Source organism: Papio anubis, chromosome 6 (assembly GCF_008728515.1).
Source record: "Papio anubis isolate 15944 chromosome 6, Panubis1.0, whole genome shotgun sequence".
Lineage (NCBI taxonomy): Eukaryota > Metazoa > Chordata > Mammalia > Primates > Cercopithecidae > Papio > Papio anubis.
In genome coordinates this window covers 118,468,181-118,479,368 of record NC_044981.1, presented here as the reverse complement: position 1 = coordinate 118,479,368, position 11,188 = coordinate 118,468,181, and the positions used below count along the sequence as shown (strand labels likewise).

Here is an 11,188-nt window from a genome sequence, read left to right as displayed (position 1 = left end):
AAATTAAAAAACCCACAACCTTCCAATGGCTCCTCAGAGGTTCATATATTGTCCTACAAGGCTCTACTCGTTTCCCACTCCATTACCTGTCCCTCTACTTTTCCCCTGGCTCACCCCCTCCAGCCATGCTTGCCTCTTTGCAGGTCCTCCAATAAACCATACATACTCCCAGTGTTAGTACCATTGCACTGGCAGTTCCCTCTTCATGGAAAGCAATTTCTCCAGTTTTCCGCATGGCTATTTCCCTCATTTCCCTAAAGTCTTTGCTCAAATGTCACCATCTCAGTAACTTGTGTATCATATTTAAGATTATGGCCCTACCAACTACTCCCACCCACACCAGGTACATTGTTCTCCCCTCCCCGCAGCATCTTCTAACATTTACTTATTACGTCTACAGTGTTTGACCTCCTTTCTCCACCACCAGCATAATGTAAGCCCCAAGAACGTGAGTTCATAGAGCTCAACAAATATTTGTTGAATATAGAAAGGATGAACTCACTTGCCAGCTTGTCATTCTGGAGACACGGCCACAAATTCCCAAGAAAAAGAAAGGATGCATTTTAAAGAGGCTAAGGAGGACAATGACAGCAAAGACTGCAAAGACTTTTAAAAAGGGAGAAAAAGAAAATGGGATACAATAACCACAAACTTCAATACTGAAGGCATTGTGGGCCTGAAAATAACGCTCTTGGGAGAAGTGGCAGTCGGGGAATTAATTATAATGGTAGACAGGGCGGATTTAAGTACCTGATCATGGACACTGGCATGCACTCCCTCCCCCGACCCATTTCCCGCTCGGCTCTTTCAGGAGCCCTCCACCCTAACACAGGAAGTTCACACCAAGAGACTGAATGATTTCTAAACTTTATGGAAAAAGCCAATGACAATCAATTAGCCAAAAATGAGACGCCAAATCCCATCTCATTCCAGCGCCACGCCCTCTTCTCAAACGCTTGCCGGCTCTAGGCCCTCTTCACCAGCACAGTTCTCAGGGGTTCTGCTGGTCTCCCAGTGCTATTCCAAAGGGTTCACATGAAGGCAGGTCAGGCGGGATTCCCCGGGCAAGCACTTCTGTACGCGGAAGTACCAGACGCAGGAGCCATGGAGAGCCGGTCCTTTGGAGGCAGAAATAGTCGAAGGGATTGGCCAACCTGAGGAACACTGGGAGAGGTGCCCCGCACAGTGGTGGTAAGGCAGAGTCTCAGTTCTCCTCGGGCTTGTCGGCTGGCGGTCCACAAGGCTGAAGCATCTTCTCCATCAAATTGAAGCGGACTCGCGCTTTGCTCTCATTCTCCGCAATGGCGAAGTAGTTGAGAAGGTCGAAGTGGCCCATGTAGGAGCAGTACGAGTCGCGGTGTTGGTTCACCAGCCACTCCCACTTGGTGGTGTCGGCGTGGCCCGTGCCGATGTACTTGGACTGCAGGTGCTCCAGCTGGCTGTGGATGGTGTAGCGGTCCGTCATCTCGCCGCTTTCCCCTTAGTTCCCAGGACAGAGGACGCAGACAACAAATCGCCTCTTTGGCGTTTCACGCGGGAGTGAGGCCACCGTGCGGAAGCTCCAGGCCCGCGCCGTCGCAGAAGAATGGCGTCACGACGACTAAGTAGCGTAAGTCTCGCTCATAGGGCTCAAAGGCGGAAGCGGAAGCACATTCTGTCACGGAATTGGAGTTGCCGAGGCGACGCCACAAGTGTGTCGCCCCTGTAGCGAGCCCCGCCCCGTCAGAGAGCGTTGCATGATGGTCCACTTGGTGGCTATGGGAAGCCCTTTTCCAACAGGGAGCCTTGCATGCTGGGACTTGTAGTCTTGGGAGTTCGTGCTCGTAGGCTTCTGGAACTCCTGGTCTCGTTTTGTTGAGACAGAGTCTCGCACTGTTGCCGGGACTGCAGTGTAATGGCGCGATCTCGATTCACTGCAACTTAACGCCTCCCGGGTTCACGCGATTCTCCTGCCTCAGCCTCTCGAGTAGCTGGGATTACAGGCGCACACCACCACGTCAGGCCAATTTTTTTTTTTTTTTGTATTTTTAGTAGAGATGGGGTTTCACTGTCTTTGCCTGGCTGATCTCGAACTCCTGATTTCGTGATCCTCCCTCCTCGGACTTCCAAAATGCTGGGATTACAGGCGTGAGCCACTGCGCCAGGCCCCTGGTTGCGTTTTAAAAGTGATCTGGGGACCTAGTGGAAGGTGATGTCTGGGAGGTGGGGAGCATCCGTGGGTGGCTTGGGGCTGATAGGAAATGGGAAACCCAAGTAGGACTGGACTACAAGCAGCCCCGAAAATAAACTCTCCGTGTTTTTCAAAGCTATCATGGTAGCACAGCCATCCCTACACAACCAGGGATGGATTACCCAGAAGTCGGCAGGCACAAGTTCTGGTCCCAGCTATGTCTCTTAGGAGTCTGTGGCATAAAAGAGTTATTTCAGCTCTAACCAGGGTGCTTGGTGAGCAAGTACAGCACCAATTCCCACACATTCCGGCTTCCACCTCAAGCTCCTCCTTCCTCTCTAGCCACTTACTTTGATATCCTTCCTCCAAGGCCTCACTGCACCCTACTTGGCCCTTCCATTCAGTGGGTTTTGTGGATTCAACCGACCCGATTGAAAAATTTTGGGGAAAAAGTCAGTCTGTACTGAAGTGTAGACTTTTTAAGGTTATTATTCCCTAAACAATATAGTATAACAACTATTTACATAGCATTTACATTGTATTAGGTATTGTTAAATAATCTGGAGACAAACTATACAGGAGAATGTGCATATGTGCAAATACAAGCCATTTTATATCAGGGACTTGAGCATCCTCTAGTTTTGGTATCCATGGGAGTCCTGGAACAAATCACTCACGGATACTGAGGGACAACTGTACTTCTCCGTGTTACCTGTTGTGCCCATCCCCATTTTCTTGTACAAGCTGTTCCCTCTACGTGGAATGTCTGTTCCCTTGGTGAATACATCTCCCAAAAAGGCAGCTCAAATGCATCTCCTTAGAGTTTTCTCTGGCTGCTCCAGACAGATGTAAACTCTCCTTCCTCTTTGCAGGTTATACATCTCTTCCTTGTTATTGCTTTATATCCTACTGTTTGGTTTAATAACTTCCTTACATGGGTAGAAGCTACTTGAAAAAAAAAAATCCAAAACAAAAATTTGATAAATGGTTAAATAACTCTATTACAACGGAAGGGAAGGAAAACTTTACTAGGAGAGAGATAACTTGAAAAATTATTTTATTCTGCTGTTTAAACTTTGTTGGGTCAGGTTCCAAGATGGCCGAATAGGAACAGCTCCAGGCTACAGCTCCCAGTGTGAGCGACACAGAAGACGGGTGATTTCTGCACTTCCAACTGAGGTACTGGGTTCATCTCACTGGGGCGTGTTGGACAGTGGGTGCAAGACAGTGGGTGCAGTCCACCAAGAGAGAGCTGAAGCAGGGTGAGGCATTGCCTTACCAGGGAAGCGCAAGGGCTTTCCTAGTCAAGGGAAACCATGACACACAACACCTGGAAAATCGGGTCACTCCCACCCTAATACTATGCTTTTCCAAGGGTCTTAGCAAACGGCACACCAGGAGATTATATCCTGCGCCTGGCTTGGAGGGTCCCACACTGGAGTCTCCCTCATTGCTAGCACAGCAGTCTGATGGCAAGGTGGCAGTGAGACTAGGGGAGGGGCACCCACCATTGCTGAGGCTTGAGTAGGTAAACAAAGCAGCCAGGAAGCTCGAACTGGGTGAAGCCCACTGCAGCTCAAGGAGGCCTGCTTGCCTCTGTAGACTCCACCTCTGGGGTCAGGGCATAGCCAAACAAAAGGCAGTAGAAACCTCTGCAGATTTAAATGTCCCTGTCTCACAGCTTTGGAAAGAGTAGTGGTTCTCCTAGCACAGAGTTTGAGATCTGAGAACGGACAGACTGCTTCCTCAAGTGGCTCCCTGACCCTCGAGTAGCATAACTGGGAGGTACCCCCCAGTAGGGGCAGATTGACACCTCACACGGCCAGGTACCCCTCTGAGACGAAGCTTCCAGAGGAACGATCAGGCAGCAACATTTGCTGTTCAGCAATATTCACTCTTCTGCAGCTTCTGCTGCTGATACCCAGGCAAACAGGACCTGGAGTGGACCTCCAGCAAACTCCAACAGACCTGCAGCTGAGGGTCCTGACTGTTAGAAAAAAAACTAACAAACGGAAAGGACATTCACACCAAAATCCCATCTGTACGTCACCATCATCAAAGACCAAAGGTAGATAAAACCACAAAGATGGGGGAAAAACAGAGCAGAAGAACTGAAAATTCAAAAAATCAGAGCACCTCTCCCCCTCAAAAGGAATGCAGCTCCTTGCCAGCAACAGAGAAAAGCTGGATGGAGAATGACTTTGACAAGTTGAGAGAAGAAGGCTTCAGACAATCAAAATTCTCCAAGCTAAAGGAGGAAGTTTGAACCCATTGCAAAGAAGCTAAAAACCTTGAAAAAAGATTAGATGAATGGTTAACTAGAATAACCAATGTAGAGAAGTCCTTAAATGACCTGATAGAGCTGAAAACCATGGCATGCGAACTACATGACAAATTCACAAGCTTCAGTAACCGATTCGATCAACTGGAAGAAAGGGTCTTCAGTAACCAATTCGATAAACTGGAAGAAAGGGTATCAGTGATTGAAGATCAAATGAATGAAAGGAAGTAAGAAGAGAAGTTTACAGAAAAAGGAGTAAAAAGAAATGAACAAAGCCTCTAAGAAATATGGGACTATGTGAAAAGACCAAATCTACGTCTGATTGGTGTCCCTGAAAGTGACAAGGAGAATAGAACAAAGTTGGAAAACACTCTGCAGGATACTATCCAGGAGAACTTCCCCAACCTAGCAAGTCAGGCCAACATTCAAATTCAGGAAATACAGAGAATGCAACAAAGATACTCCTCAAGAAGAACAACTCCAAGACACATAATTGTCAGATTCACCAAAGTTGAAATGAAGGAAAAAATGTTAAGGGCAGCCAGAGAGAAAGGACGGGTTACTCACAAAGGGAAGCCCATCAGACTAAGAGCAGATCTCTCAGCAGAAACTCAACAAGCCAAAAGAGAGTGGGGCCAATATTCAACATTCTTAAATAAAAGAATTTTCAGCCCAGAATTTCATATCCAGCCAAACCAAGTTTCATAAGTGAAGGAGAAATAAAATCCTTTACAGACAAGCAAATGCTTAGAGATTTTGTCACCACCAGGCCTGCCCTACAAGAGCTCCTAAAGGAAGCACTAAACATGGAAAGGAACAACCAGTACTAGCCACTGCAAAAACATGCCAAATTGTAAAGACAATCGATGCTAGGAAGAAACTGCATCAACTAATGAGCAAAATAACCAGCTAATATCATAATGACAGGATCAAATTCACACATAACAATATTAACCTTAAGTGTAAATGGGCTAAATGCTCCAATTAAAAGACATGGACTGGCAAATTGGATAAAGAGTCCATACTCATCAGTGTGCTGTATTCAGGAGACCCATCTCACGTGCAGAGACACACATAGGATCAAAATAAAGGGATGGAGGAAGATCTACCAAGCAAGTGGAAAACAAAAAACAGCAGGGGTTGCAATCCTAGTCTCTGATAAAACAGACTTTAAACCAACAAAGATCAAAAGAGACAAAGAAGGCCATTACATAATGGTAAAGGGATCAATTCAACAAGAAAAGCTAACTATCCTAAATAGATATGCACCCAATGCAGGAGCACCCAGATTCATAAAGCAAGTCCTTAGAGACTTACAAAGAGACTTAGACTCCCACACAATAATAATGGGAGACTTTAACACCCCACTGTCAACATTAGAGAGATCAATGAGACAGAAAGTTAACAAGAATATCCAGGAATTGAACTCAACTCTACACCAAGCAGACTAATAGACATCTACAGAACTCTCCACCCCTAATCAACAGAATATACATTCTTCTCAGCACCACATCACACTTATTCCAAAATTGACCACCTCGTTGGAAGTAAAGCACTCCTCAGCAAATGTAAAAGAACAGAAATTATAACAAACTGTCTCTCAGACCACAGTGCAATCAAACTAGAACTCAGGATTATGAAACTCACTCAAAACCACACAACTACATGGAAACTGAACAACTTGCTCCTGAGTGACTACTGGGTACATAACGAAATGAAGGCAGAAATAAAGATGTTCTTTGAAACCAGTGAGAACAAAGATACAACATATCAGAATCTCTGGGACACATTTTAAGCAGTGTGTAGAGGGAAATTTATAGCACTAAATGCCCACAAGAGAAAGCAAGAAAGATCTAAAATTGACACCCTAACATCACAATTAAAAGAACTAGAGAAGCAAGAGCAAACACATTCAAAAGCTAGCAGAAGGCAAGAAATAACTAAGATCAGAGCAGAACTGAAGGAGATAGAGACACAAAAAAACCCTTAAAAGAACAATGAATGCAGGAGCTGGTTTTTTGAAAAGATCAACAAAATTGACAGACCGCTAGCGAGACTAATAAAGAAGGAAAGAGAGAAGAATCAAATAGACACAATAAAAAATATAAAGGGGATATCACCACCGACCCCACAGAAATACAAACTACCATCAGAGAATACTATAAACACCTCTACGCAAATAAACTAGAAAACCTAGAAGAAATGGATAAATTCCTGGACACATACACTCTCCCAAGACTAAACTAGGAAGAAGTTGAATCCCTGAATAGACCAATAACAGGCTCTGAAATTGAGGCAATAATTAATAGCCTACCAACCAAAAAATGTCCAGGACCAGACGGATTCACAGCCGAATTCTACCAGAGGTACAAAGAGGAGCTGGTACCATTCCTTCTGAAATTATTCCAATCAATAGAAAAAGAGAAAATCCTCCCTAACTCATTTTATGAGGCCAACATCATCCTGATACCAAAGCCTGGCAGAGACACAACAAAAAAAGAGAATTTTAGACCAATATCCCGGATGAACATTGATACAAACATCCTCAATAAAATACTGGCAAACCGAATCCAGCAGCACATCAAAAAGCTTATCCACCATGATCAAGTGAGCTTCATCCCTGGGATGCAAGGCTGGTTCAACATATGCAAATCAATAAACGTAATCCAGCATATAAACAGAACCAAAGACAAAACCCACATGATTATCGCAATAGATGCAGAAAAGGCCTTTGACAAAATTCAACAGCCCTTCACGCTAAAAACGCTCAATAAATTCGGTATTGATGGAACGTACCTCAAAATAATAAGAGCTATTTATGACAAACCCACAGCCAATATCATACTGAATGGGCAAAAACTGGAAGCATTCCCTTTGAAAACTGTCATAACACAGGGATGTCCTCTCTCACCACTCCTATTCAACATAGTGTTGGAAGTTCTGGCCAGGGCAATCATGCAGGAGAAAGAAATAAAGGGTATTCAATTAGGCAAAGAAGAAGTCAAATTGTCCCTGTTTGCAGATGACATGATTGTATATTTAGAAAACCCCATCATCTCAGCCCCAAATCTCCTTAAGCTGATAAGCAACTTCAACAAAGTCTCAGGATACAAAATCAATGTGCAAAAATCACAAGCATTCTTATACACCAGTAACAGACAAACAGAGAGTCAAATCATGAATGAACTTCCATTCACAATTGCTTCAAATAGAATAAAATACCTAGGAATCCAACTTAGAGGGATGTGAAGGACTTCAAGGAGAACTACAAACCACTGCTCAATGAAATAAAAGAGGACACAAACAAATGGAAGAACATTCCATACTCATGGATAGGAAGAATCAATTTCATGAAAATGGCTATACTGCCCAAGGTAATATATAGATGCAATGCCATCCCCATAAAGCTACCAATGACTTTCTTCACAGAATTGGAAAAAACTACTTTAAAGTTCATGTGGAGCCAAAAAAGAGCCCAGATAACCAAGACAATCCTAAGCCAAAAGTGCAAAGCTGGAGGCATCACACTACCTGACTTCAAACTATGATACAAGGCTACAGTAACCAAAGCAGCATAGTAGTGGTACCAAAACAGACATATAGATCAATGGAACAGAACAGAGCTCTCAGAAATAATACCACACATCTACAACCATCTGATCTTTGACAAACTTGTCAAAAACAAGAAATGGGAAAAGGATTCCCTATTTAATAAATGGTGCTGGGAAAACTGGCTAGCCATATGTAGAAAGCTGAAACTGGGTCCCTTTTTTACACCTTATATAAAAATTAATTCAAGATGGATTAAAGACTTAAATGTTAGGCCTAAAACCATAAAAACCCTAGAAGAAAACCTAGGCAATACCATTCAGGACATAGGCATGGGCAAAGACTTCATGACTAAAACACCAAAAGCAATGGCAACAAAAGCCAAAATTGACAAATGGGATCTAATTAAACTAAAGAGCTTCTGCATAGCAAAAGCAACTACCATCAGAGTGAACAGGCAACCCACAGAATGGAAGAAAATTTTTGCAATCTACTCATCTGACAAAGGGCTAATATCCAGAACCTACAGAGAACTCAAACAAATTTACAAGAAAAAAACAACCCCATCAAAAAGTGGGCAAAGGATATGAACAGACACTTCCCAAAAGAAGACATTTATGCAGCCAACAGACACATGAAGAAATGCTCATCATCGCTGGCCGTCAGAGAAGTGCAAATCAAAACTACAATGAGACACCATCTCACACCAGTTAGAATGGCAATCATTAAAAAGTCAGGAAACAACAGGTGCTGGAGAGGATGTGGAGAAATAGGAACACTTTAACACTGTTGGTGGGACTGTAAACTAGTTCAACCATCGTGGAAGACAGTGTGGCGATTCCTCAAGGATCTAGAGCTAGAAATACCATTTGACCCAGCCATCCCATTACTGGGTGTATACCCAAAGGATTATAAATCATGCTGCTATAAAGACACATGCACACGTATGTTTATTGTGGCACTATTCACAATAGCAAAGACTTGGAACCAACCCAAATGTCCATCAATGATAGACTGGGTTAAGAAAATGTGGCACATATACACCACAGAATACTATGCAGACATTAAAAAGGATGAGTTCATGTCCTTTGTAGGGACATGGATGCAGCTGGAAACCATCTTTCTCAGCAAACTATCACAAGAACAGAAAACTAAACACCACATCTTCTCACTCATAGGTGGGAATTGAACAATGAAAACACTTGGACACAGGGTAGGGAACATCACACACTGGGGCCTGTCATGGGGTGGAGGTAGCGGGGAGGGATAGCATTAGGAGATATACCTAATGTAAATGATGAGTTAATGGGTGCAGCATGCCAACATGGCATAAGTATACATATGTAACAAACCTGCACGTTGTGCACATGTACCCTAGAAGTTAAAAGTATAATAAAAAATAAATAAATTTTAAAAATAAAAATAAATAATTAAAATAAAATAAACTCTGTTATAACAAATGTTTCACTCCTAAAATGCAAAGAATTTTGTCAGGCATACTTGTGGGAGATGTATCAAACCTTAACATTTTGCCATTTTTCTATGGAGCCTGTTTTTTTGATTGCTGAAATTGTGTATCCATGCACAATAGATGTTTTTGTTATGAATGTTTTAAAGCTCTATATAAATAACACTCTGTCTATATTGTTTAAAAAGTTGCTTTTTACCCTTGTCAGTATTCATGTTACATGTTGTGGAACTTTAGTTCATTTTTACTGCTATGTAGTATGTCACTTAATTAGTAAACCATAATGTGTCCACTCTCTCAATGATGGGCATTTATTTTCATATTTTTGCGATTAGAAACAATGCTGCAACAAATATTCTCATACATGTGAAGGAGTTTTCTCCAGGGTAGTGGTCCTCAACCTTTTTGGCGCCAGGGACTGGTTTCATGGAAGACAAGTTTTCCACGGACAGGGGTTAGGGGTGGCAATGGTTTTGGGATGATTCAGGCGCATTACATTTATTGTACACTTTATTTCTGTTATTATTACATGGTAACATATAATGAAATAATTGTACAACTCACCATAATGTAGAATCATTGGGAGCCCTGAGCTTATTTTCTTGCAACTAGACAGTCCCATCTGGGGGTGATGGGGGATAGTGACACCCGAAGTGTGTTGCTTATGTCCACTCTACTCTGTAATCTCAATTTGGTTGTATCACTGCAGAAAACCCTGCTTCACAAAGATAGGATGTTGGAAATGGAAGCAGGGTTTTCCGTGCTTTTGTGGCAATCTGAGGATATTCTGCCTTGATTCTAATCCAGAACACATGGAGATTTGAAGTTTCAAACATACTTTTAAAGGCACCATTATTTGCAGTCTCAAGCAGTTGATCTTCTAGTACGGGCAAAGTTGATTCACGTGTTTTTCTCACAAATGCATCACGGATCCATTCCTTCCCAGTCCAGAGGTCTTTTAGTTGGGAAGTAATGCCCAAACTCTTTTGAATGTGAGACAGGTGATCATGCACCTGCTGCGAGAAAGAAGGCCCTGGCTCAGTCTCTTTCAAAATCTCTACTAATGTTTGAAACATCAAAAATCCTGGTGTTGACTTGTCACCCCCATAATTCCAGTTGAATTTGAATGCAACCACTTTATCTAGCAACTTGAACACAGTTGTTCTCCTCTGAAGTGACAGATTGAATTTGCTGAGCAGGTTGAATATGTCACACAAGTAAGTTTTGCCACCCATCCTGTGTAACTGACGTGCTGCCAGTGATTACTGTTTTTTAAAAGAAATCTCTGTAGCAGCTTATCTAATTCAAAAGCTCTGGCCAGTGATCTATCTTTAGAAAGCCATTTCACCTCTGTGTAGAAGGAAGATGAGTGTACTCTGCGTCCATCTCCTCACAGAGCTGTGCGAACAGACGTGAGTTAAGGGCATATACTTCAATATAGCTGATAATTTTAATCACATCCTGCAAAACGTGATGAAGTTCAGGTGACATTTTTCAGCTAGCCAGCGTTTCTCCATGAACAACACAATGCATAGACACATTCAGAAGCAACCTCTTTGACCCAAGTAGTGAAACCAGAAAGCTGTCCTGTCATGGCAACTGCTCCATCCGTGCATATACCAACACAAAATGGCCAATTCAGTTTCCTGATGTGTAATCATTCAAAGACTTGAATAGTTCTGCAGCTGTGGTGTTGATTGGCAACAAAAGTACACATAAC

The 11,188-nt window shown here is 42.8% G+C and overlaps 1 protein-coding gene across 1 annotated transcript; it reads right to left on the bottom strand.

Annotated features, from left to right (window-relative positions):
• Positions 1–851: 851 nt before the first annotated feature.
• Positions 852–10,851, bottom strand: SF3B5 (splicing factor 3b subunit 5). The gene is made up of 3 exons (XM_003898083.4): positions 10,839–10,851; positions 3,961–3,965; positions 852–1,541 (listed from the first exon to the last, which is right to left on the bottom strand). The coding sequence occupies exon 3, from the start codon at positions 1,463–1,465 to the stop codon at positions 1,205–1,207; it is 261 nt and encodes an 86-aa protein (XP_003898132.1). The 5' UTR covers positions 1,466–1,541; positions 3,961–3,965; positions 10,839–10,851; the 3' UTR covers positions 852–1,204.
• Positions 10,852–11,188: the final 337 nt, after the last annotated feature.